Consider the following 27955-nt stretch of genomic DNA (forward strand, 5'->3'; position numbering starts at 1 on the left):
TTTCATTCTTCCTGAACTAAAACCCACTCAACATACAGTTAAAATGCTACTCTGTTCCCACACCTAAGTGCAAACTGCTGCCTAGTAAATGAAACTAAAAAAATGTTAGATGGGCCAGCTAAATGACTGTGGTGGCAACAGAAGCCTCTAGGCCTTATAAAATTGAGAAACCTCTTTTAGAAACTGTACAGCCTAAGACAGCCTATGTTGCTGTGCTTCAGAGGTCTCTCCACCCAAAATAAAACAGCCTCCTTGGCCTGCAGAAACACTCCAACTCAAGGAATACTTCCTCAAAGCACAAAGACCTGAGGGTGAAATAACAGACTACTAATACCAGTGTAATATTGTACATGACAATTATACTATTTGCCTTCCAACCTTTTCTACTGAAGCTTTTGATGGTACTGAGATACAAACCGATTTTTTCAGAGGTATGAGCTCACTGTTATGGCAATACAATTCAACTGAGAACAAAAAGGCAAAAGAAAAAGTCCCAGGTGCAAAGACACTTGAAAGCAAAGCAAGAATGGACATTTGAGGAAAAGGCTACTCTTATTTCTCCAGGCAGCCCACCTATTTATCGCAAGGTAGTATGTTCTTAACCTCATTCTCTCACTTAATTGAACTTGTTCCTTTACTTATCCATCCTCTCTGAGGTCCTGCATGTTTCTGGAGAGGGACAATCCTTCCCTACTTTGCTAAACCCACCCACCCACCCCTGCTGGGCAGCAGAACAGAAAAGGCTTCGCCCTGAGCTCAGCAGCAGCTACTCTAACTTGTCACCTCAGCAACCAACCTGTGTGGAGCTCACACACCTCACTGCCTGTTTCCTCTTGTCCACTTGAGACTCAGGCACGATGACACTGAAGGCCCCAAGACAGGCTGGTGAAGACACCAAGGAATATGAAAAAGGAATGTCATTACTTCACAGGGCAGTACAGGGTGAACATGGGACACAAACCTGCAGAAAATGTGTAAAATTAGTTCTGCTTGTTGTGGCAGAAAATCTTTAAATCCCCATGTATGAACTGAGGAAGAAAACAGTAATGAAGGCGCAGTATAATCTTTCAGTAGATCTTCTACGTGGGCTGAATTTACACTGAGGTCTTGATTTCATTTTATAACTTCCTTAAGCATTCCAGAAAACATTAATTGCGTGTTTGAACAGTGCCATGGGGCTTATCACCACGACTGGCATTGCACCGTGCTCTCAGCCCACGCTGTCACAGGATAGGGCTGTGCTCATAACCTGGGCACGGCACCACAGCAAACGGCAGCCTTCTTCCTGCTAAACAAATCAACTCCTAACTTTCAGCTTAAGTCAAACAACATAAAGCTTGTGTCCCTTTCAGTACTTCAGAGGCAGTCCTGCTCAATAAAGACCAACAGATTTAATCCTGCAGGAACTATTTGTTTAAATAATACTTGAAATATAAACCCAGCCCAGGTTCAGGCAGAGAAGATGTACGTGACACTTCAGCTCCATGAGATATTCCAGGAGTGGCCAACACGCTGCAGAGCGATGGTCAGAAAGGTAGCCCTGACTCTCTACTGTTGGACAACAGACAAAACCCTAATTGGTATAAGAACTAACTTTGGAAATAAAATAAAATACAATGCAGAACTTTACGGTAATATCCTCAGCCAGGAGCATCCTGAAGGACAGCAGTATAAGACTGTCTGCTACCAGTACCTGCCCATTCCAAAACTACAGCTGGAGGTAATCAGGTTATGTCCAAAGTCATCAATATGATGAAGGCAAAAAGTGATAAAAAGATGAAGAAACTTCTGTTCAAGTGTGGAATAATGACACGCTACATGTCAAGCTTAATCCTATCCCCCGTACTGCTATTCACTCAGTTTGAAAAAGAGAAATCCAGGAAGTTTCACGTTAACTAAAACACAGGCTTGGCCTCTGAACATTTTTGAGTACTTAAAACACCTATTTTGTCCCACACCAGGAACGTGTTTTCAGCTGAGTGGCAGAGATACTCATAAAGTAGTGGAGAAAGGTAATGTACTCTGAAAGATTGCTGCATTCCAGGTAACTATATACTTTAGCTTGAAAGGAGTGAAATAAGGATTGTTTAACACTTTGCTCTGAAAAAGGTCATGAGAAGCAGATACAGAAGGAATTTTAAAAGTGGAGGGGAAAATTGTCAAGAAAAGGGAAATAAGTACTTCAGCCAAATGAACTACATGTGTAGTGAGGCAGACAAATAGCTTTGCTGCAGTTTTTAAATGCGACTTGTTTGTATTGGTAAAATTCTAATGAACAAGGTAACTCCACAATCTCAGAGTATAGGGATGTGAGAATTAAATGGAAATTAGTTATAATTGTGGGTGAAACCATGACATTACAATGACATTGTACTTTGCTAAGATACCATTCTTCCTGGTTTAGATGGAAGGTGTGATGGAAGAGAGACTTCTATTTCAAAAAGGATCTACCTTATCTTACGCTGAGCAATTCTGAGATGATTTTTTATTTCCATTCAGCTAATCAGATAAACTAAAGAAGAAAAGGGAATTTCATTTCTGTAACAAATCAGATTTACCTCTGGGGTGGATCTCTGCCTATTCGTAATAACTAGTCTGTCATTAAGGCAAAGCAGACTTTTCATGCCTCTCCCTTCCTCATGGGGCAAGGTACAGAAAGTAACTTCAATAGACTGAGAATACCAGAGAAAACCATCATGAATTGAGCAGCATTGAATTCCTAGTCTTAGAACTGATCAAACCAAACATCTGGAAGGAAAAAGAGGAGAACAGAAATGGGAACAGAAATACTGTATCATCATCTTTGAACCCGCTCACTATGTTTTTTAACAAATTCTTCCAGATATTAGTGTACCAAAACAACCTTCTATTTCACAGCTTTAGGACCCCAAATCGTGAGCAGGGCTGCAAGGTCACACTATCCCAAACAGTCAGAGGCAGCACCAGACTCTGTTGTATGCAGTCAATGACAGCCAATGTTTTTAAAATAAGAATCGCCATGAATCATTTCAGTCCACAAGCTTCATGCAGGAGTTTGAGGAGACTCTTATTCATTGTACTGGCTTCTTCTCATTTTCTTCAGTGTCCCATTAATTCTCAGAAATTTTTTGCTTTATCTTTTGATTATCCTCCAGTGCTTCATTTTTGCTTTGCTCTTCTGGATTCTTGGCCGAGTCAGGGTTGTACCGATACAAATATCCATACGGACGGAGATGATAAATCAAATATTCCAAATGATACATAGTCACGGAATCGACATAGTGGAATGAAACTGCTAGATCAGAGCAGCATCCGGGACCCTAAAAGACAAAACAAGTAAAGATAATCAGCAAGAACTGTGAAGTGTGCCCTCGATTCAAGACTCAGAAAGAATTCAAAATTGTACTTGACTTCATGGTAAGAAATTTACTCTCATGAGTCATACATATACTTCAAAACTTTGTGTTAGGCAAGCAAAATGTACCATACATATCTGTCAAAGCATCTTTCCAAAACAAAGCTGGACAAAACCTCTCCTAAAGTTAGATAAAGCCTTTCCTTCTGTAACCAAGTCAGCAAAAAAAAAAAATAGCAGCCCTCATTAATGACACAGGGTTTTTGCTTTTCTATACTTCTTTTTTCACATTGTTTTTTAAAAAACACCAAGCAACAGCGAGCAGGTCTAAACGCTTCGCATTTCTATGTGAAACAAGATGTGTTTGTACTCCTGACAGCATCCATCCAGAGAGTACCAGCCAAACATGCGTGCACCTGCACCCGTGTGAGCTCACACATCACAGGGTTTGGCAAAATGGTCAGTATGTAACTTCTGACATACAGAGGCTGTTACAAATCATTTTGGAAGTTGGGGTTTTTTTTTAAGATGAGGGGTTGTGGAGTCTCCTTCCTTGGAGGTCTTCAAGACCCACCTGGACATGTTCCTATGCGACCTGATCTAGGTGAACCTCCTTCTGCAGGGGGTTTGGACTAGATGACTTCTGAAGGTCCCTTCCAACCCCTACCATTCTATGATTCCATGATTTCATTGATGTTATTAAGCATTTTTTAGGGACTAAAAGATCATTGTTAACACATTTGTCACAATTTGTATTTCCTAGCTCAAATTCAGCTTTGAGAACACTTTTCTGAAATACAGGGTTTTTTTAATCAGATTTGATTGCAGAGCTGCTAAAATTCCAACTCTAATTGGAACTAAGACTAAATCTTTAAACACAGTGAAGAGAACAATTGTTATATAATTGTCATTCTTTCAATATTTACTAAGTTTGACCAATACAGCATGGTTTTGATACCAGCCAAAGTAGTCATTATCCAAACACAAATCTAATAGGACAGGATCAGATAGTAATTTCCATCATGGATCACCCCCACAACATCAGTTATTACAGAGGTGACTGTCTACTGCTCAGCCACCCATGAACTGCAACCATATTGTAGCTGTCGTAAGCTACAGAAATGCTCTAGCCACTGAATACAAGTATAAAAGTAGATGCTTTACAACAAGAAGTCTACTGAAGAACTAGACTTTTTTAGGGGGTTGGTTTTTTTTACAGCTTTACTGTGCAGATAAGTTTACACCCTACCCTTGATTTTGGCCACTTAGGCTGATCTCAAAGTTTTTTGAAAAAATCCAACCTTTAGAAGTGGGATTATAATCCTCAAAAATAAGACACATTACAGTTTGCATAGTCATCAAAGTTTACAATGCAGAACACCTTCAGATCACTTTCATTGTAAGCAGCACTCTGCTCCTTTTATTCTTTTTAAAGTGGAGATGTTGGATGTGGAATGCAAAGGACAATCTGTAGTTCGTGCAGTAAGAAGGTTTCAGCTTGTAACTGCTATTTTTGTTGCTACAACAAAAGATTTTTTTTAACAAATTATCTTTGCCAGGCCTCCTGCTCGCCTCCACTTCTACAGAAGGTAGACAAGGGCTCAGTACAACTACACAAGGAAATCTAATCGTATTTCCTTATTTGGGTCTTACTTTTATTTCACTTCTAGGCAACATTCATTCTTCTGCAATCTTTCAATCTCAGTAACGTTCATTCTTCTATAATCTCTAACAACATTCACTTTAACAACATTCAGTTGGACAGGTGCGGGCAGGGCAGGGCTGGGCAGGGCAGCTGCAGCGCTCCCAGCTGCAGGCGCTGCACAGTGCTCAGTGCGAGGGAAGTGCACTGTAGCACACCTTCACTGGCACGGAGAACGACCAGCAGCCAGTACAGCCATGTGTGCCATCACAAACCAGCCCCTTCAGTAACCTGGGAATCTCTTAGCCCTTGTTAACAAGCTACAATCATAAGCAAGCCTCAAAATTACAGATTTTATGCAGCGCTTGCTGTTGGGTAGAAGACAAAGGTGTATTACTGCCACCTGCCCTCCCTTTCAATAGGCTTCGAGGTAACTAAGCCACGCTGTTTGACCTGTCTCTAAGCAGTCAGTACACACAGGTTGGAATGAACCATTCTGGGCTCGCTCCTTACCACACACTGGCAGTTGGGTGGCTGGAGAAGCAGCTGTGGACATTTGTGTGGGACAGATGAGGGAACAAAACAGAACAGTAACTTTGCAAGGATAGCAGTAGTGGGGACACCACACAAACATGTCAAAAGATTTCGCGTTTTTTTGCTGTCCACAGAACACAGCAGAAGGGCAATAAGTTAAGATATACCAGCTCTGCTGGAACATTAACATCTCAGCATCAACTGAGAGTTGATGACTGGTGTATATTTAACAGAGCTACACAGAGATGTATCACAGGACAGCACAACAGAATCTTCTTTCCTAAATATAACGAGCTGCTATTAAACTGCTAATCCACATATCATACACATTCCTAGAATCACAGAACTGTTTCGCTGGAAAAGAACTTTAAGATCATTGAGTCTAACCACTCACTTCACACTGCCAAACCCACCACAGAACCATGTTTCTCAGCACCTTGGCTACACAGCTTTTAAATATCTCCACCACCTCCCTGGGCAGCCTGTGCCAGTATTTAACAACTCAGTGAAAAAGTTCTTCCTAATCTCCAATCTAAACCTTCTCTGGCACCACTTGAGTCCATTTCCTCCTGTCCTACCACTTGTCACTCAGTGTAAGAGACTGATACCCATCTCTCTACAACACCCTTTTAGGTAGTTGTAGAGTGTCCATGTCTCCCCTCAGCCTCCTCTTCTCTAGGTTAAACATCCCCAGCTCCCTCAGCTGCTCCTCATAAGACTTGTTCTCCAACCCCTTCACCAGCTTCGTTGCCCATCTCTGAACACACTCCAGCACCTCAATGACCTTCTTGTAGTGAGAGGCCCAGAACTGACCACAGCACTTGAGGTGTGGCCTCACCTCAAGCTGAGTACAGGGAGATAATCAGTTCCTTAGCCCTTTTGGTCACACCCTTTCTGATACATGCCAGAATGTCAATGGCCTGAATGTCAATATTGTACAATGTCAGTGTAGTTCTAATACCAGCAAAGATGCCTGGGCACACTGCTGGCTCATGTTCAGCTGCTGTCAATCAACACTCCCAAGTCCCCCTCTGCCTGTCAGCATTCCAGTCACTCTGCCCCAAGCCTGTAGCATTCCTGGGGTTTGTTGTGGCCCAAGTGCAGGACCAGTACTTGGCCTTGTTAAACCTCATGCAATTGGCCTCAGCCCATCGCTCCAGCCTGCCCAGATCCCTCTGAAGGGCGTTCCTGCCCTCAAGCAGACCAACACTACCACCCAGCTTCATATTATCTGTGAACATACTAGGGTGCGCTCTATCCCCCTCATCCGGATCATTGATAAGGATGTTAAACAGAACAGGCCTCAGCACTGAGCCCTAGGTAACACCACTGGTGACCAGCTGCCACCTGGGTTTAACTCCATTCACCACCACCTCTGGGTCTGGCCATCCAGCTAGTTTCCCACCCAACAAAGAGTACATCTCTCTAAGCCCTGGGCTGCCAGTTTCTCCAGGAGGATGTTGTGACAGACAGCTTCAAAGGCTTTCATACACATCATAAGATAACACTTCATAAAAGGAGTACCTGGTTCCTTTGGACTTACCTCTACAGCAGGATAGTAATTGTAATTCCAGTACCAGAATGTTTTTGGTAGGTATCCTCTGATTAAGTGATGTTCTGGAATGAAGGGATGAAAAGTTTCTCTACCGCTCGTGTCCCTAGAATCTCCTGCTTCCACATTAATAATCTCCATGCATTTTCCTAGCGCTAGGTCTTCAATAGAGGAACTATGAGAACATTTGTTCGTTTTAAATGCAGCAACAAATCTCTTCAGAGCTTCTTTGCTCAGAACATATCCTGCACCTCCACTCATGTAGCCTTGTTTCACGTAAGGCTTAAACCTTCTTCCAAAGTATATTGGTTGCTCAGGACTGTATTTTGAAAGAAGCCATCTCAAATTGTCCAATACAACATATGTATCATCATCTGCTTTCATAAACCAATCAGCATCATCAAAATAATGGTCATATACGTATTGAAAAGCTTTAATAGTCTTCCAGTACAGTTGATCCCTGCCTTCTTTGGTTTCTAGGCCCACAGCTGGGAAGTCTTTATTTTCCTCAGAGCTCATAAAAAGAATTTTATTACAACGTTGGGCCCAAGTGGCCTTAACATGCTTGGCTTTCTTTTCTAGATTTTGAGGTCCAGTCATGACCCAACACAGTATTTTCACCTTCTCGTACAGTCCCTCTGCAATATTTTTATTCTCATCTATAAGAGGAAGAAATTCACAAAACAATGTTAGACTTGATTTCAAAATAAACATAAGGGCAACTTCCTCCCAGACATTCTGTTTCTACATCAGAAAAGATCTAGAGAGAGAAGAGGTCTTTGCTTCCAAATGTACAGATTAATGAAATTAATGTCAGATTTAGGAAGAAAACAAACAAAACGCCCAAACCCAAGAAACTAAAATTCTTAAAGCTACTTCAACTTCACAGGACAAAGGCAAGCATAAGAGCCATATCAAAATGAGCGTCTCTTCAGGCAAGTGTGGCTTTACAAAAAGAATCTGATTTGTACATAAAAACTATTCGGAGGCACCTTCTTCATGGTACTGGGGGACTAAATAAAAACCTGAATGTTTTTAGCATTCACAATGAACACAGCTTAATGGTTACAACACAGGAAGGTCAAAAAGCTAATAAGTTCTGTTATATATGTATTATATATATATGTAATATATTCATGTTAATTAACAAAACCTAATAAATATTTTTAAAACAACAATATATTTTTGAAGGAAAAAGCAGATGGTGATCCAGAAAGAAAGGATTTATCACCAAATCAAGTGAAATCTTATCAAAGATTGTATAAAAAATAAATATAAAAGTATAAAAGTTACTTAGATGTAACCTGAACAAGTGGAAACTGAAATAAAAGGATTCATACAAATACTTGGCAGGGAAGAAAATTATATTTTGCAACGTATGAAAAGGGAGCATATTATACAATTAGGCATAACAAAATACCTTTGTGCTGTCCAGAATCTGCATTGAAATTCATTTGTCCTTGCAGCTGACTGTTATCTGTATCTCCTGAGTGTTGACCATGTGGATCATTGTGAAGGATATGAGGCTGGATCTTAACTTGCTCTTCTAGTATAATGCTAAACAGAAGATAGCATACAAAAAATCCTATCGCTGACCCAAAAGTGAAGGTTAGAATGTTCATCAAAGACTTAGAAGGGGCCATCTCCTGAAGGTAATACACTGTCAAAACGAAATGAAAAAGACATTAAGCTTAAAGGTGCTTAACACAGAAATAAAATCTAAAACTAAAGGAAGAAATCAGGGACTAAACCTCTGGAAGGAGAGATATTAGTTCTAGCTCAGATTCAGCTCCCCATGGAAGTTTAAGAGCAATGCAAATATTCATATAAAATTGGACAACCACTGACAAATTAAGTGCAAAGGACCTACCATATATTCTTTAGCTTAAAATTACAACAGTCATAAATTATAACAGCGACTATACAGATAAAAAACATTCATTATATTTATATAATATTTATATAAGAATGTATAAAGTACAATATCTTAATTATAAAATTGTAATATATGTTCACTTCTTTATTCTCTTCTTCCCAAGAAATCTGTGATTTCAATTCCAATATACAAAGCTAAAAGATGGCAACCTACATATCAAGACACAGTATGGTAACGAGATGCACTTAGACTCCAGGAGTAAATATATTACAGGAATCCTTTACCAGATGTCAAACATAAGTAGATTTTGAAAAGCTATAAAAGCAAATCTACCCTCAAAGTAGAGCAGTTTTCATTCCACTTTTAGGAAGTACTGAGGCTAGACAATCAGAAGAAAGAGTAAGACATCTGAATTTTCAACAGAAACACTAATTTTTAAAAAGCATTTGGAGGAAGAGAAAAAAAACCAAAACACATCAGCCTCAAGGTCCCTTCTACATATTAAAAATCTTCCATTCCACAAATAAAAAACTCCCTTAACTTCAGACACACCCTTGCTCCTCAAAAACTGAAGGACTTGGCTGACTGTTTTAATAAAATTAAATAAAATCAGCATCTATGCCTGCTTAAAGTGACTTTTATACATCTAAAACATATATTAAACACATGCAAACCCATTTTGGACTGTAGAAGCCTGAGGCCCTCTCATCTTTACAGTGTTGGGATATTTTCTAATACTTCATGACTAAACTACAAAAACATTGACTGTTAAATATACACTGGATTCAACCCAGAGGCTTACAAACAAGTTGATGATGTTCCTTCCATTTGGATCATTATTTGTGTCATCGGGTAGGACCTAATTTAGTTAGCTAGAGAGACAAAAAAGAAAATGATGAAGCATCGATGGAAACCATCGATCAGTAAAGAGCTGCAGCCACCAAAATAACTCTTTTAGCCTGCAGCCACGCCTCTCACTGGCTGGGCAGAATCTACTGGAAAAAAGACTGTCCACAAGGAAGCTGCAGGAACCACTCTGCAGCAATACAAACACCAAACACTAGCTGACTGCCTGTCTGTCCAAGTCCGCTCCTGAGCAGAAAGCAGAGGACAGGAGGCAGGTGTGTACATTGTTAGGCTGGCACTTGAAGAAATCATCAGATTTACTGCACAAATGCAGATCCAGATCATTCAAGAGCAAAGCAGCTCTAACATGTGATACACTTTTCTTTCCCTATGGCTAGAAAAAGTAAAGAAAACTTGAAACACAGTTTGAAGCACAAAATAAAAATCAATAAACTAAACGGCAGTATCAAATTCACATAATTGTGGTTCATGAGGAGTTGAAAAAGCACATTACAGAATTTTTTAATCATATGTTGTCTTCCCTCAGTTCAGTACTACAACTTGATGGAGACTACTGATCACCTTTAGACATCATATCATAAAGTCCAAAATGACTGTATTATCCTTTGCATCCCAGGCTCTGAAAAAATGACTTTGTTCCCAGTTTTATTTCTATTCTTATATGTGCCACTAATTTGGGAAGAAAACATGAGCACCTGTGTCAAGTGCCTTCAAATAAACCCAAAAACAACCCAAACCAAACAACAAAAAATCTCACACAGAAATATACAACAAAGAACAACAAACAAAAAATCTTTAAAACAAAAAATATTTCAGGGAAAGCCTATATGGACAAGCAGCCCGTGACACTGAAAGGTATTCACTATACTAAATTATTCCTTTTGTTTCACTTACCCATCTATCACCACAAAGTCCCCTCAAAATTTGAAACACACAAAAGGGGAAGGCCAGAATAAAACACTGCCTTCCTTCAGCATATTAAAAATGTGCATGCATGGATTTTTTCCACAGTGCAGCTACCGCACTTTTTAGAAGAAAAAGTCTCTATTGTTCCACTTTTCAATACTAGGTGTCTCTTTGCCATACAACTGCAGTTATCTGCTCTAACAGCTGTTAAAATTACTCTTGCTCCAAGAGAAAAAAATTAAATCACTTGCAAATAACTGCTGCTTATTAAACTATGGAATTATGTTAAATTGAATTCTTTAGGAAAAAAAAAATCTGATTTCCACATGTGATGAATGCACTTTTTTTCTCCTTTAATATTTCCAATACACTTAAAGTACATTGATCACATACGGAAATCAGAAGTTGATTTGGCAGCATTTCACAAGCAAAGAGGATTTCTGGGAGCAGGCAGGGACAGATGCTGAAGCCATACTTCATAGTTGATACGGAATGCCCCAAGTTACAGTTTTAAATCTAAAATAATCTACTTGTCATTCTATCAATTTTGCATCAACAGACTGGACCACTATTTACATATGTGTGTATCCGTATGTTTACAAATCCAACAGCAAACAGAACAGAAATCTTCATTTTCTATATTATCTTGATATTTGACAAAATTAGAATCTTTTAACTTGCCAGCAAAAATAACTGAATACTATGGCAATCACATATTCAGATGACATTTCTGCAACTTCAAACTTGGAGAAAAAGTAGTTTTCCAGTGTTAGAGTCTGTTGAATCTGGCAGCCCAATGGAGATAAGGCTGCTGCAATTCCATATCCCCAGGTCCAGCCAGGGACAAGGCTGTGGATGTACTCCTATGGCTGTGCATGCCAACATGCATATAAACGTAACTGACCACACAGAGCAACACATCTAAAACCAGAGCTCACACAAACATGATCCGGCCTTATGCTGCTCTCCTCCCTGTCCGACTAGGACAAAAGTCCATTAGTGGGGCTATACAAACACACACACAACAGCGATCCCCTCAGTTACAGGCCCCAGACCATCTGCCTAGGAACCAACCCTAAATCCTCAGCCTCCCCAGAGTCTTCCTCCAGTTGCTGGTACAGACCTCCTTGCTCAGGCATGCACAGCTCTCCACATGGTCTCCCACTACACGGCCTTAGACATTCAGTCTAGCACTCATATGCAAATAAGCCTCCAAAACAACTCCCAGACTTTACAGTCCCTTCAGTAGCTGGCTTGGACCTCCTGACCCCCACATTGCCAAACTGAGGACACTCTCATCTCACAGATGCCTCAAAACCTGGCTCCCAAGCCTTCTTATCCTGCTGTCTGAATAGCCAGCCCTGCATGATAGTCGCTAGCAACCACAGACTGGCATACTTGCCAAGACAATACACATGCACTCCTGGCTCCCTAGTCACTGGTACTCCAGATGCACAAGCCTCCGCAACTCAAGGTTTTCACTCTAGCTGCATTTCAACTCTCACTCACTCCAGTCTCTCCAGTTGCTGGCGCACCAGAGATCCCTACAACTTACAGTATAGCTCCGGCAGCAGGTACTTAGACCTCAGTATACACACATGAACATAGCACAGAACCTTCTCACCCAGGAAAACAGTTAGAAATGGAGTTTAATGACAAAGGAGGACAGACTGCACTTATCTGGCACAGTGCATGCCCAAACACCTTGACCAGCCAATTGTTCACACTGACCAGACCCCTTATCCCCTTTTCCTTCTATTTTACCATACTTGTTTTCCTCATACCACCTTGTTCCCTCCCTTTAGTCCTCCCATAGTAGGTTTTGTACAGTTACAAGATGCTCTTCCCTTGAATCTCATAATATGACACATACTCTGTAGGCAGTTATTCCTCTCAGTCTTGCAAACCATTCTGTTGCCTTTCTGTTGACTCACTTATCCTGATGTGTGTCACACCTGGGTAATGGGAAACAAGGTTCTTCCATGACAGAACTGGGGGCATCTCCTCTGGTGAGATTAATGGCATCCCCCTCAACCCCTCTGCGCTGTCCTGGTGGTGAGCCTTTTAACATATTAATCCAAAATACTGTTCTTACTCTGTTACCTGTTTCAACAAGGCTTAAGGTGACCTTCCTAAGCCAAAGTCAACTTAGGGAATCCTCATGCAATAGGAAGATAGGACACTGGGACTTGCTCTACTCCCATCTCTCAAAAAGACCAAGCCCAATCACATTTAAAATTAATACTTTTAAGCAAAGTCAGATCATGTAACTTTTTGCACTTATTTCAAGAGGAAACACATTCAACAAAAAAAAAAAAGCCTCACAAACAAATTTGGGATTTTGAAATTTACAGAATGCAGGACATAACTCTATACATTTTTGTACATGTTTTTCCTAGTATCATTCCATAGTAACTTTAAAATTTGATAAATTAATCATGATAAACGTATGGCTAGCCTACATACAGTTGTCTCTTCTTTGTATCCCTTACAAAGCAAGGAGAAATCTCTGAGGCTCCAGCATGAAACTGAATGTAAATGTCCTTTGAGAGCTGCATAATTAGCAATGAAATTGATCTCTACTACCATGTCCTTAACAGTCAAGCAACACGTTAGAATAGCTGAAGTAAAAATGCAGAAGGCATGGTTAGCTGTAAAATGCCCAAGGAAGGTCACTGAGTCCCGTGAATTCTATAAGTGTTATACATTTATATGCTTCTAAAATGAAGCAATACGTAAAAGAGTTGCACATTTGCTAGTGCGGCTTGCATCAGAAATCACTGCGAACTGCTGCAGTTTCCCATCAACCAAGCACAGATTATATTTTTCACTTTCAAAAGTGGGGTTTTTTGTGTTGTTGGGGGTTTTTTTCTAAATATCTGATGTTGTAAGAATTTCTTTGGAGAAGAACTTTTCCCATCAAAACCTCATGGTTGTTCTATCCAAAGATACAGACAAAAAAGCAAGGTATTTCAGTAGAGGCGACCGAAACAGCATGACAAGATGTGCAACAATCCAAAGTGCGGGTGAGAGGGAAGAAAGATTTTGATACTCTCCTTCCTCATTCCAAACGCTGACACCTTCTAAACAAGTCACCCCGTCCAAGGGACGGCTCCAGTAGCCTAGGTCGTACCACCGAACTGCGCCGCCAGTCCAGGAAGTCTCCGTTAGGAGGAGCAGGCGGCGGGTATGTGGGGAGCGGCGGGTAATCCCTTGCCGTCCCTCCGCCCGGCACTTCGCTCCCTCCGTCGGGGCTCCGAGGGACCTGCCGTCTTCCAAGGAGACCGCTCCTCATTTCGGAGCCTCCCCGTCCTGGGCGAGCTGCCAGGCACCTGCTGTCCCCGCAACCGCGGTTCCTGCGCTAACCTGCTCGCCGCCAGGGTGATGCGATGCACCGCCCGGGCCGCCTCCTACCGCCCCGTCACCGCAGGGAAGCACCTCCCGCACCCTCCCTCGCACGTCGGCTCCCTAGACGGGGGGAACCTTCGGGGGCCTGCACGCCGCCTCCCTCCAGACACGGCTCGCCCCAGCCCGGCCCGTCGCCGGCGGCGGCCCGCCCGCCCCTCACCTCGTCAGCCGGCGGGGGACCAGCGCGCACTCAGCCGCGCGGCCCAAAGGCTGCCATCGGCCGCGCGCAGCAGAGGCCGCGGCCAGACCCGCCGCCGCGCGCTGCCGCCGACACCATCGCGCTGCCCCGCGCCGCGCCCCGCCCCGCACTCGCCTATTGGCTGGCGAGCTGAGGGGGCGCGGCCGGCCCCGGCACGCGCGTTTAACCCCTGCCCGCCGCGGGGGCGCTGCCGCGTGGCACTTTGTTGGTTGCCTCGCGTTTTTGCGCGCGCGCGGCCGCAGGGGCCGCCGCCGCCGGTGGGGGGCGCTCCGGGAGGGCGCGCCGCCCGCAGCACGCGCAGGCCGGGGCGGGTGCGGGTGGCACGGGCTGCAGCTGCAGCGGGAGGTGGGGGCTGCAGGCCCGCCGCAGTTGGTGGCCCGGTCAGGGTCTTGAGCTGTGCAGGTGAGAAATGGCAGACGGCGAGAGAGGGAGAGCCGATAAAGACGCCTCCCCCGGGGCTCGGAAGGATTGGAAGTGCCGAACGTTTTGGCGGCGGTCCCTCCTCTGCCTCCTCAGACGCGGTTAGGAGAGAAATGTCCCGGCCTGGGCTGCCCCTCTACCCTTGTGTCGCGTTACCTTCCTCTTGTCTGCCTGGTCTTGCCGAAATCAGTGGTGCCGTGTGCTCGGGCCGAGCTGCGGAGCTCCGCTGCTTTCCAGCCCTTCACCTCCTCCACTTCAGCCGGTCGGGAGCCTCTGCACTTCCAAAATACCATTAGGCAACTGCAAGGGACGTTGCTAGGTAACTGAACCTTCTGAAATCATTCCTTATCTCCCTGTGCTAATGCTGCCTACCTTTTTAACATCTGCGATGTTTCTCGAGATATTTCCTTGGAGGAAAAAACCCTATTAAATAAGACGGATTACATATTTAAACGGTGTTTAAGGTTACAGTGTAACCGAAGGATAGCATTTTGCCAACGGGATAGTTAACAGAGCTCTGCAGTTAATAGGTAGAGGGTGTGGGTTTTTAAAACAAGGACTAGGATGCAGGTACATGGAAACGTGAGCTGGTCCGTGCTGAGAGCCACTGCTGCTCCGCAAATGGAGGTCACTGCACATGCTGCTCCTGACCTCTTGCTACTTCTTCCCCATGGTTTTACCTTGGTCCTTCCTCCAGCCTTCCACGAGCTCAGTCCAAACCACAGCTTTGCCTCTTCATGACTAGATTGTGTTTGCATTCTGCTGCTTCTTTTTCCAAATACCCCCTCAGAGGTGTGTTCTTTTGTCCTCTAGGTCATTTTGTCTGGGCAATTGATCATTCAGGAGATGCTTGCTTTTGCAGTTTTAAGAAGTTGCTGTGGCTTTTGGTCATAGTTTCTTATTCCTGTCCCATCCCACACTTTGCGGCCTCCTTAAAATAAAAATTGCAAGCAACTTGCTGACTGGTATCTCCTACAGACAGAGCGAGCACAATTGTTGTAGGGGTGAAGTTTGAATGTCTGGCATTAAAAGAATCTACTGTAAACAATAACAACAATGAAAATTGGAAAAGCTGATAAAAAAACCCCAGAGGTGTCTGTATTTTCATTTCCCTTTTTTTTTTTTTTTTTCCCTCCCCAACAAATTTTGATAGTTCTATCCACCTGTGTCCAGGGCATGCCTTCAAATTCTGAAATAGACTGAGTGAAGCTTTCAAAATGTCTCCTATTACAAATAATGCAGTATGGTTGAACTGAATTAAGACTCAACGTGGCCTGGTGAACTCTAAAGCCTGGTCTCGCACCATGGGGGTTACACTGTCAAGGCCTGTGGCCCATGTATATTATAGAGGTGTATATGGATGCATTAAGTGCCAGACTTCTTCATACTGACATGTTCATTGAGGCTACTTTGAAAGGAAAGTTTCAAAGTCAGAGAAGATGGATTAACAGAAGTCAGTCATGGCTTGCCTATTAATATTGGTATTCACAACGCGTGATTTAACAAACGTGACTGGTTGGGCCACATTGTAATGGCTGTTTAATATTTTATGGAGACATTTACATACCACACATAGAAGTGGGGTGTATGTACGGGGTGTTAGTTTTAACTTGGGGATAGATGAGCAATCTCTGGTAGTTCAGAGTAAGGGGACATGCTTTCTCCAAGGGGCTGTCCTGTGTGTGCAGTGGTAGCAAAGACCTTTCCACACCTTCTGATGTGTAGCACTGCTTTGCATAGCAAACTGCCTCTGGGTGGTTATGTAGAGGGAAAAGCTATTGTCTTGCTCTGGGTCAGAAGAGTGGAGCAGGCCTGATGTTTCTCTTGTTTGCGGGGCATGCAGATTTGCGTGACCATGATCCCTTTCTATGTAAATGTGCTTAGGGAGACTCTGCTACTGAGAAAGGCCAACAGTGATGGGGAATGTACAGGTATCATCCTAATATGGCAATGAGATTCACATCAATTACTTTACTGGCATGCATGTCTGGGAACAAATGAGAGGGAAATAGAATTTTTAGTAATTTAATTTAAAAGGAAATAAATCACTTTGGTCTTCATGTCAGTATATACAAGAGGATGAGAATCTTTCCCTGCTGAGGAGGGCTCGTCATATTCAACATAAAGACTGTTTTCTGTGATTCCAAAAGGTGCAGGGCAAAACATGGGTAGCGGGCCCTCAGTCACTCGACTCATCACTAGGTAGGTCTCCATGAGCAATCTGGCTGGGCATCTGCACTCCCATGGGCTCTGGAGACCACTCTGGAGTACATACCTACCTTAAAAGCCCACTCACAGAGCAGCTACTGCTCTCAACTCTATTTCCATGTGAAGGAGACTGAAAACATATTTCTAAGTAAGAAAGCTAAGGTGGCAATTAATTTCTAAATAAGGTGGAAGGTAAAATGCTACAGCAGTTGTGAGGCTGTGCGCTTTTGGAAGTCATTGGCTAGGCACATAACATTTTAATATTTTTTGATATCTAATAAGTATCTGCGACAGAACTGTAATTTCCTACTGTAAGTAGCTTTCTACATGCTAATGGCTGAGAAGGACCCAGCTCTACCAAATTCTACATACTTCCAAGGATAACTATTTTGTTTTCTTAACGATTTGTTCAATTATAAGTGGTCTTGTCCTGACTGTTTATGCCACTGCTTGTATGGATCATCAGCAAGACCGTGAAAATATATATTAGTAATTTCTATGTTTTGACTGAAAGCTACTTTTTTGTTTTCTGTTCACTCCTGTTTGGTCAAACAGGGAATCGGATTAAATGCAATGCCTTATTTCCTTAGTATTATTTTTAAAATCCCACTAACTTGACCATTCAGAATCACGGAGGCCACTCTTCTCTAAAGAACCTATTGCCCATTCTGTGCCCCCTTGTGAACCTACATGCTGCAGTTGCAGGCACACTGACCCAGATGATGTATGTGTATTATCCAGGCCTACCCTGATTCCTAGGGCAGAACAAAGGCCTTTAGAAAGTGCGTGGACTTTCAATGCCTTTGCCCACTTGACCTGGGACAGGTCACTGATTTGATGCTGTGGTGTCCTAGAGCAGTCAAAAGCTCATACAGAGGTGGAAAATGCACCTTATTTACTGTAATCTGTTTGATTACTGCATGAGATGAAGCATATTACAATACAATGAGGAAATAAAGAAGGTTCTCTGTGCTGAAGTGTTAGCACCCCATTTTCCTTTTAACTGTAAGAGCACCAACTGGCTCAAAGTCTGACATTCTGTTAGGATACAGGACTTTACTCACTATCTTTCTTCTACAAACAATAGTTGAATTCCCATTGTAATACACATTACCAACCTGTGAAGTTAGAAGCACCATCTGCAGTTATACCGTGTATGATCTACACTGTTTTCCAGACCCACTTGCAACAAATACTTGACTTCAAACAAGCCATTATGAACTTACAGGTTAGCATTCCATGTGTGCCAAAGACTTGAGTGATACATTTTGGGTAGCAAAATAAGGAATTAATCACTGGATCTTCCTAAAAATGTGAAATTTGAAATAAAACTTTAAAAGAGTTTGAAGTAAAGGCAGTTTGTTTATTATAAAAATCAAAGAATATTAAATCTCTTTGTAGTTGATTGGAAATACCAGACAAAACATAATAAGCTAACATTCTGGAAATCTGCAAGAAAAACACTTCTCACAATGCTTCTCTCCTGCTTACAGACCAGCCCCAAACTCCTAATTTAGAGTGCTCTGGACTACATCCGTATTTCTATAGATGAAACAGTGCCAGAGGCCAATCTTTGACATTATTATTTTATGATTTTTTTCAGCTAAAAGTTGTGGGCTATGTTGCAGCCCACCCGAATGAGATTTTCACATGACAAGACTGAGACCATGACATTTTCAGAGCTGTGGGACATGGTGGGAAGGCATGCAGGGGCACCAGTGGGTCAGGAAGTCTGCTGGGCACCCTTGGAAGGCTGCACTGGGGATGGAGTGAAACCTGAATCTTGTCCATGTTGCTCTTCTGAAATCGTTTTTGGTGAGTGTTACTCTATCAGCCTTGCCCAGAGGTTTTCTTAAAGAATGCTACTAGGCATGGACAGAAGTCACACCAGTGAGGGTATAATAATTAGTCATCCTCCCATACTTGAATTTACTTTCTGGCCCAGATTTACTTCTAGAAATGGGCTTGCAAAACCCACTTCAAGTTCTTAAGAAAAATACCTCTCTCTTCGTTCTTGTTACTGATAGATTTCTCTATAGATAAGCATATTTACGTTTGTTTTACACATGCACGCAACTTAAAAGTTAGCCAGGGCAAGTGCAAATATTTTCTCTGTCAAATCCTACAGTAATAAAAAAATAATGAATTCTCTAATAACAAAATCTCTTTTATTTGATACGCATTCCAGAACAGCCTGAGGTGTAGCCAACACTTGTGAGTACATTCTTTTGTTTGCTTACCTTGTACCTGTTCCTGGCAAAAACAAAGAGGTGCCAGGGGATTATTGTCAGCTAAAATGAGATTCAAAATTATGCTGCTATAAAGTATCATTCTTGTGTAATGTATTTCTATGAGAGGTGATAGGGGAAAAAAAGCTTAATAAAAATGTTGGAATTAATATTGGAAATTATCCTGTTAAATTAGTAAAAATACCCACATTATTTTCTGGCATCTGTGATAAGAGATGAGGTATTACTCAGCAAGAATGAGAATGCAGAACAAACTCCTTCTACTTGTTTAATTCTTTTAATCATTTTGAACTGATAACTGCATTTTGAGTTCCTTTAGAATTGGTTTTCTTCTCTTTCTGGTTTTCTTCTCTTTTTCTAATCAGGAAGAATTATTTTTCTTCTCTTTATGCATAGAGACAAAGCTATTTTAATAAAGTGTTATTAGAATTCTGGTTGGGGAAGAATAGGGAGGAGAGACATGCCATGCTACTGTTTATATGATAGCAGTAACAACAACAGACATTTACCTCTGTATAGAATTCAGAATCAATTCATTGGAAAAAGGAGGGTGAGTAGCTATAAGAAGAAACAAGGTGATCATCTGAAGGGTTCAATACTGCATGATTTAACAGAATTAGTAAGATACCAACACATTCTGTGAAGTGAGCTTTATTTTAGTCTGTACGTCTGTGAGAAAATGGAGGAAAAATACTTTCACTATTAATTTTTTCCCTTACAAAAAATAATTTACTTAGTGTATGTGGAGAAAAAATGAGGGAGAATGGACATGGATCCCAGGGTATAATGTTAGGCCCGATGGAGCAAGGCAATCTGAGTTCTAGTTATATGAATTTAATGCACAATCAAGACCAGAGTCAGAGCCATGGTTAAAGTAGTTGCTGTCACATAGTCAGTGCAGACAGCAGGCCGCTTTCTGCTCCCTCAAGGTCGGGCTGTTTTCAGCTAACGAGCTAACAGCCCAAGGTGGAAAACAACTTCGGGGGAAAAACAAGATGGGAAAATGTGAGGGAGCTTGCTTATTGCAGAAACCGCAAGTAGGATCAACATAAGAATGTAATCTATTAGCTGCTGTTGCTGAGCTAGCTTTGAAGCTGCTATGTATATAAGTTAGAGCCTGCTCTCAATAAAGGAGAAGATTTCTGCTATCACTCACACTGAGTAGGACTGATTTCTTCCCACCCAGCTGAGAATCGGACCCTGGGTTGATCGCTGCATGAAGTAGGCTTGGAGCTGGTTTTTCAGGCTTTGAGCCTGGGTTTTTCAGGCTTCGAGCCTGGGTTTTTCAGACTTAGAGTCTGGTTCATTTTTCAGGCTTTGAGCCTGGTTTCAGGCTTCGAGCCTGGTTTGCAGACTTCGAGTCTGGTTCATTTTTCAGGCTTCGAGCCTGGTTTTCAGACTTCGAGTCTGGTTTTTTCAGGCCAAGAGCTGAAAACTTCGCGGCAAGTGTATGTACTGGTGCAGTTGTTTATTTTCCACACTGCAAAGTGTTAAATTTGCAGATCTAGTTATTCCCTTGCAGACTTTTGTTTTATTTGTGCTACACCTCTATTTCTGGTAACAGTACTTGCAGGGTAAGGGTTTCTCATTTTGAGGTAAGAGCTCGACCTAGTGATAGGAAAGAGCAGCTGCAGTCATATGTTTTAGAATAGCTTCTGTCCTTTATAAAACACAGACCATCTAACTTTCTTAAAGAGAAAAACCCCATGCATACAGTGTTCAATAATTATTCTTCTGTTCTTCTTCTTCCTCGAGTATGATGTGCATTTAAGCACATTTTGCTGGACACCTGTTATGTCTCCGAGACACAAATCATAAAGTTAAATACATTGTTTTAAAGGAATAAAGCAGCACAACTGATGTCACAATAACTTCATTAGAATTATGTCCAGTCATTCCAGCTGAAAAATACATTACAATGTTTTTAAGTCTCTGTTATATATGTTCAAGCATGAGTTTAGCTGTTACAGCTTTATACCAGCTAACCATGTCTCTTACAGCAGAATTCAGCTATAGTCTAGATTAAAAGGATCTTGTTTCTATCAAACAAAATAACTATTGAACTGAGCAAAAACTCACACTGGGTGAATTACAATTAAAAAGTGAACTGAAGATTGTAATTTGCAGTTAATCCTGCTATATTGACTACACTGGTTAATTTAAATACTAATTCAGCTGACACCTAATATTTCTTACTGTATAAAAAGGAACCAGAATTTAAATTTGCTCTACCATTATGGCTCTAAAACCTCTAGTGAAATGTTCCACTCTGTGTTATAGAATCAATATCAGACAACTAATCTTTCTTTCATATTCTGGAAGTGGGTAAAAAAGCATAGGAAATGGTTCTTTGGTTTTGTGGTTGGTTTCCCACTCCCCTCCCCAGGACAAGAGAATAAATTACACTGGATTCCTTCTCATTAGTCAAGACTGCTATTCAGTTAGTCAGCACTGTTTCATTACTACGTGGTCTTGGGCCCACTGACAACAGAGTTCATGTGTGATGGTTTAGCCCTGGCTGGGTGCCAGGTGCCTACCAAGTTGTTCTATCACTCCCCCTCCTAAATTGGACAGGGGAGAGAGAAAAATAATGAGACATTTGTGAGTCAAGATAAGGACAGAGAGAACACTCAGCAATTAGAGTCATGGGCAAAACAGACTCAGGGAGAAAGGGTTCGATTTATTTATGAACAATCAGAACAGGGAGATGGGAAATAAAACTGAATCTTAAAACACCTCCCCCCACCCCGCCCTCTTCCCAGGACACTCCCTCCTTCACCAGCAGCACAGGGAGATGGAGGTTAGAGTCAGTTCATCACATATGGTCTCTGCTGCTGCTGCTTCTCAGGGGGAGGCCTCCTCACACTTCCCACTGTTACAGTGTGGGGTCCCTCCCACAGGAGACAGTCCTTCATGAACTTCTCCAATGTAGGTCCCTCCCATGGCATACAGTTCATTATGAACTGCCCCAGTATGGGGCCTACCACGGGGGCAGCTCCTCACACCCTGCCCCAATGTGGGTCACCCACCAGGAGAACAGTCCTTCAGGTACCAACTGCTCCAGCCTGAGTTCCTCAGAGGATCACAAGTTCTGACAGCAAACCTGCTCATGGGCTCCTTTTTCCCCACAGGCTCCCAGATCCTGCCAGGAACTTGGCCAGGGGGCTTCCCACAGAGTGACAGCCTCCTTCAGGCATCCACCCACTCTGGAGTGGGGTCCTCCATGGGCTGCGAGTGGATCTCTGCTTCCTGGTGGCCTCAATGGGCTGCAGGGGCACAGCTGCCTCACCATGGGCTGCACCACAGGTCACAGGGGAATCTTTCTTCCAGGGCCTAAGCACCCTTCATCCCCTCCTTCTCCACTGACTTTGGTGTCTGCAGAGATGTTTTCACATTCTCCCCCCCCCCCCCCCCCCCCGTTGCTGCTGCCATTTAGCAACTATGCAGCAACTTCTTCTTCTTCTCAAATACATTATTCACAGAGGTGTTACCTCCATCACTAATTGGCCAGGCCTGAGTCAGCTGTGGGGTACCTCTTAGAATTGACTGGCGTTAGCCCTGTCAGCTACAAGGGAAGCTTCTGGCAGATCATTGTTTAAAGAAGCCACTCCTGTACCAAAACCTGGCCCAGGCAAAACCACTACACTGTGGTATGCCATATGCCATGCCTACAATGTGCAGTGGAGAGCCAACAGGTCTTTGAACAACCTGTTCTTTTTTGTGCTAAGAAACACGGTGGGGGTGGGCAGGGAGTGAAGGAAGGGCTGGGGTGTTAAAAACAGGATGCAGCAGTAGAGAAAAATGCTTAGCCTTTTGTGAAACAAAAATTAATCACCAGGCACCTAAGTTTGCATTCTCCTTTGCTGCTGCACGATTCTTAAAGTTCTGAATTCCTGGGTTCCAGAAAAGAATTTTTAAACACTTTGGTGCTGTGACCTCAAACACCACAGTCAGAGCAAGTAATATTTGTTTTGAAGCTTAACATAACTAAGCAGAAAGAAACGAAAAAGGATTAAATAAGAGAGACTACGGCACTAGGAACTCCCAGTGGGAGAGACAACTATGTTTTATACCACAAGAGCAAGATTTTATCTGGAGGAAAGTGGTCTGCATGTCCTTTAAATATTTTCCAAATTAATAGAACAGAGAGGGGGAAAAAAAAGAAAAACAAATATATTCAAGATTACAGAAACAAACAGCTTTCTTAGGCCAAGAAGTTCTTTAAAAGCTGCAAGCTCAAAGCACGCTGCCATGTGGTACAGTCCCACTGGGTGATAGGCAGACTATGTGATACAAATGGGAGCCTACCTTGCTTCAAGCTGCAAATGTCCAAACAGCTTCTGAATTTGATAGTTTCTCTTTTCAATTCCCCACCTTCCTCCCCCACCACAGGGATTCAGGTATGGCTCTGACGGACATCTTGAGTGCAAGCATTCCAATTTTTAAGAGCATATCATGTTACTGTTCTTCCTCCTGGGGAAGGAAAACCAAAATAGAAAAAGTCCTTTGCTCTCTGCATATGTGTATTCCTGACCCTGACATATAACCGTATGTTTCAGATATCAGACGTGTTACTAGAACACATGGCACTACAACTATTGCCTGGTGAGTGTACATATATCCAACATGCCTTTATGTTTGTAAAGATAGCCAGGGTATGACATACATTATTGACGTCAACGTATGCAACTGGGGAGGTGGAAACGATCTTCACCTTCATCCAAGTCCTGCCCACCACTGATCTCTCTCCCAGTGTAAGTAGCCAATGCCACCATGGTACAGGGACAATTCTATGTGGCTACATCAGGAGAAGCAACCTTCTACTTTCAAGCTCAGTCCCTGTCTTAGAAAGCTTACTAGGCTGCTGCCACGAAAAAAAGAAAAAAGCATTTGTTGTACTGTGCATTCAGGAACAGAAGATGTAAGTGTATTTAGTATATAAGCATCAGCACCAAAGTAATCTGTAGATGCTAACAATGCAAAAACGTCAATAGGAGTATAACCCATTCAGTTGGGCCTGTGACAATGTGTGGCCAAGTTTTGTGCAGCAAATACATAAAAGAAAAAATGAAATCTGGAAAATGCAGGGTTCTTGGTGATCCATGGCTGGCTTATGTCATGAAAATTCAGTTGCTGGGTGTTGTGGAAAGGATAGTTTGAGGCACCTGGAAACTTGAAGCCACCTATTTCCATGACTTCATTACTACACAAGTTAGGATTGGAGATGGGAAAAAAAAGGATTGCTGATGCAATTCAGGATGTGCTCAAGGCCAGGTGGATAGTAGCTGCCACAAGCAAAAAATGAATACTGGATGCAAAGGGAGTCGTGGAAGTATAGACAAGGTACATCCCTCTCCTTCCCTAAATCTCCCACTTTTCACAAATAGAAACTGACTCAGCATTATCCTTATTATCCCTCAGATTGGCAGTGATGAAGCATCTTTAATGGTCCATGATGATGCAGACGGTCTGGCAGAGTGCAAAATGCCTGCATGCCACCACTACTCACTAGCAATTGCCATGGAAAGGGCTGGTGCAAGGCTGAACCAAGGCACATCAAGAGAATTTCTGATGTTTTACAGTCCTGTTCTTCATAACAACCATGAAGCCACACATGGCAACCTTCACCATCAACACTGAGCATTCAATTCCTGTCTGAGAAACTGTAGGGTATGTGCATTTAATGCTGACAGAAAATGGAAAGTCTTTCTCTAATATTTGAGTCTGGCCATTGTTTCCTACTTCATATCTTGCTTCCTTGTACACCTCTGCTGAGAGCAAAGGATGACAACAGATAGCTGGGACAGACACCATCACAAAATATGTTCTCTCATGCAGAAAGACCAGGAATCTTGAGAGGTACCTTCAGAAGGTTACACCCTGTAAAACCCCCAGATATGAGACCTTCACTGTATGTCTTTCTTTGTCACAGCCTCCTACCTCTCTACTTACCCCTGAGTTCTGTCTCCAAACAAATTACATGGACCTCTCAGAACTCATATATTTCCTGTCTTGCAGGCATGCTGGTGGCACCACATCCAATGGATGCAGCAAAAAATTTCACCTTTCATGGGAAAAAATGAGAACAGACTTCAATTATGAGCAATGCTCAACTGAGAGTTGAGCTGACCGTGATTGGCTCAGTCTAATCGTTACACAGCTGCAACAGTTTGTTTTATGTTGTATTTGTTTCCCTGTTCACTTTGACCTTTCATTTACTCATTTACCCGTTGCCTTCAGGGAAACCTCTTAGCCTTTAATTTCTTCTGATTATAAACAAAGCAAATCAAAGTATTTCTTTATTTATAAGGAACTTTCTTACAGTGTTTTTCAGACAGTCTTAAATGGTTTTAGCCTGTATCTAGATGGTTGCTCTCAGCTACTAACCAGATGATACCAACTAAGTAGAAAGTGTTTTAGCTACTCGTGGCACCCAATGTTGACATTCAAACCTGTTCACCCAACTAGCATCAACTTAACATCCCTCTCAACAAAAATGCAGAGGAAAATCAGCTTTAAAGGAATATAGTCAAGAATTAAATTATTTGGAGAAACGATTACACATGGTAATGTCTGCAGGAAGGAGAAAACTGAGAGATGTGACTGAGAACTGAGCTGTGAGATGGGTGTAATTCTATCTAGTGCTGTCTGCAGATGTGCTGAAAGAAAATATTGGATATTAAAGAATTTATGTCTTGAACAAAGGCTGAAAGGTGGAAAACTCTGCTAGTTCTTTTGTGGTGGTTTTGTTGTGCTTGCCTGAACAGTTTCAAGACTTTTTGTATGCACAGGTAGATAAGAGACTTCAGAAACCTTGAGGTTTGCTATCCTGATAGAACCAAAAAAAAGCCAGTTAAGCACAAAGAACAAAACAAGCTGTATGTGTTGACTTGCAACTACCACAAGTGGCCCCAAGATAAAGGACTTAAGAAATCTTCAAGATGCCTCTTCAATAACCACTAGGGACCACCAGAGACCACCTAAGACCCCCATGGATGCCCGCAGGACATGTGAAATAACTATGTAAATGTAATCGTTAGTTCCAGGAAATGGTATGCATATGTCTGGGAAATCTAATCCATATGCATGTAACAGGGAATATAAACCTAGTTCAATCCAGCATGCAAGACACAGGTTAGGTGGAGCAATCCCATGTGCTTCCAGCCCTGTAATAAAGAATGCCAGCTTTCTAAAACTCCATCACAGAGTATTTGAGAGTTTTTTCTAGACTGGTTTTTATAACAATGACACTTAATGTAAAGGGACTGGAACACACTACTTGGCAAAACAGTAATACTGCCAATGTTTTAAAAACAGACTCTATATGTGGCATTTCTGCCATCTGTCCCATGTGTAACACCATCAACTCTATTAAAATAGGGGGTTAAACATGCAAGACAGCAAAATGCAGCAGTCATTCCTAGTTTTTAAAGGTAGTAGTAAAGGGAAAGATAAATATGTGGCTATTACCCAGTGTACCCTAGGGATGCAGACATTAATGAGCATTTAGGAGTTTTCCCTCTTCCCTGGCTGTGCTTAGCCAGCCTCACTGGGCCACTTTCTACAAGTTGCTTCTCACCCTTCCTGCTTCACATTCTGCATGAAAAGATTCTTATTTTACCAAATGGTTTGTGACATTATCATAAAGCACTGTATGAGATGTAGTTATGAACCAGGAATTGCTCATAAAGTGAAAATGTCCAGACAACAACTTAAGCCTAAGCAAACTCATCCCAAAGTCTTTTTTCTGTGGAGAGAAATGATGTCCTGTGTTCAAGGGAAGCTGTGCTGAAAAGAACCCTCCCAATCTACTCCTAATCAATGCTAGAGTCTACTTCTCATGCATAGATGCCTCAACACATTTTTCTTTCTAAAGCTTAAAAATATCATTTTAATGGTTTCTTAGAGGTCCTTCTAAAATTCTACACACAGACCATGCAGTGCTGACTGTATAACCTGAAGAGCTTTACACTAAGTCCGCTAAAGCTAGCTGTGACAGTGCACAGGGGTGTATTTAGCACTTCATATCCTAGTCTTCAGAGGTGATCTCGAAGGCAAAAAAGGTAAAACTGTCCCATAATGAAGTTCAGAACAGCATACAAATCCCCCTTCACCCATAGCATATTGTCACCAGAATAAAGATCATAGGAGACAGATTGAAATAGTACATAGTAGTGTTGGGGCCTGGGCTATAATGAACATTATGGAGTTAGACAAAGACTGAGAAAGTTAGCAGTTCATCTTTGAATCACCTTCGGCAGCAGAAAAAGAAGAGAAAAGAATGCCTATGTGACAACAAGCTTGAGCAGGGAGGAAACCAAAACTACAGACTGTAATAGAGACAAGGTCAAAGTAAGAAGACAGGATAGAGCATTAAATTAAGCATTGTTAGAAGACAGAATAGAGCATTCAGTTAAGCATTGTGAGATTGCATGTACGTGATTAACAAATTGCAATATATGTAACTAACAAGTAAAATGTAAGGTAAGCATAACCATAGTCTAGTGTGAGAGAAAACTAACTGAAGGCCAAATAGATGGGGTGGTATTTTAAGCACAATAAGGCTGATGTTTTAAGTACACTAAGGATGGTGTTTTAACACAATGAGGTTGGTGTCTAAGTTGTTACCAAAATGAAACTTTGAGGCCTTATGCATAGCGCGTGATCCTTAGTATTAACTGTCATGAATTGTAGCACGTATACAGCATTTGGAAAAAGTATATGTGATGATTATGTGACAATAAATTTGGAGTCGATGCA

General features: G+C 42.1%; 1 protein-coding gene and 1 long non-coding RNA gene across 5 annotated transcripts; one reads left to right on the top strand and one right to left on the bottom strand.

Moving 5' to 3' along the window:
• Positions 1-729: 729 nt before the first annotated feature.
• Positions 730-14975, bottom strand: C1GALT1 (core 1 synthase, glycoprotein-N-acetylgalactosamine 3-beta-galactosyltransferase 1). 3 transcript variants are annotated; one of them, XR_009818803.1, is made up of 5 exons: positions 14280-14399; positions 8483-8722; positions 7054-7721; positions 2864-3299; positions 730-961 (listed from the first exon to the last, which is right to left on the bottom strand). XR_009818803.1 is itself a non-coding variant. In XM_061996991.1 (4 exons), exons 2-4 carry the CDS (start codon positions 8703-8705, stop codon positions 3090-3092), a joined length of 1101 nt encoding a protein of 366 aa, XP_061852975.1. In that variant the 5' UTR covers positions 8706-8722; positions 14895-14975; the 3' UTR covers positions 730-3089. The 3 variants fall into 3 exon arrangements, 2 of the variants coding, with proteins under 2 accessions (XP_061852975.1, XP_061852974.1); XM_061996991.1 differs by lacking the exon at positions 14280-14399 and adding an exon at positions 14895-14975 and having other exon boundaries at positions 730-3299; XM_061996990.1 differs by having other exon boundaries at positions 730-3299.
• LOC133625519 (uncharacterized) lies at positions 14618-27952 on the top strand. Of its 2 annotated transcripts, XR_009818804.1 has the most exons (5): positions 14618-15057; positions 18550-18761; positions 23755-23800; positions 24617-24865; positions 25214-27952. It is a non-coding gene; the product is annotated as an uncharacterized LOC133625519 (long non-coding RNA). The 2 variants fall into 2 exon arrangements; XR_009818805.1 differs by lacking the exon at positions 23755-23800.
• Positions 27953-27955: the final 3 nt, after the last annotated feature.

The sequence above is a fragment of the Colius striatus genome, chromosome 5, assembly GCF_028858725.1.
Source record: "Colius striatus isolate bColStr4 chromosome 5, bColStr4.1.hap1, whole genome shotgun sequence".
In the NCBI taxonomy this organism is placed as follows: domain Eukaryota; kingdom Metazoa; phylum Chordata; class Aves; order Coliiformes; family Coliidae; genus Colius; species Colius striatus.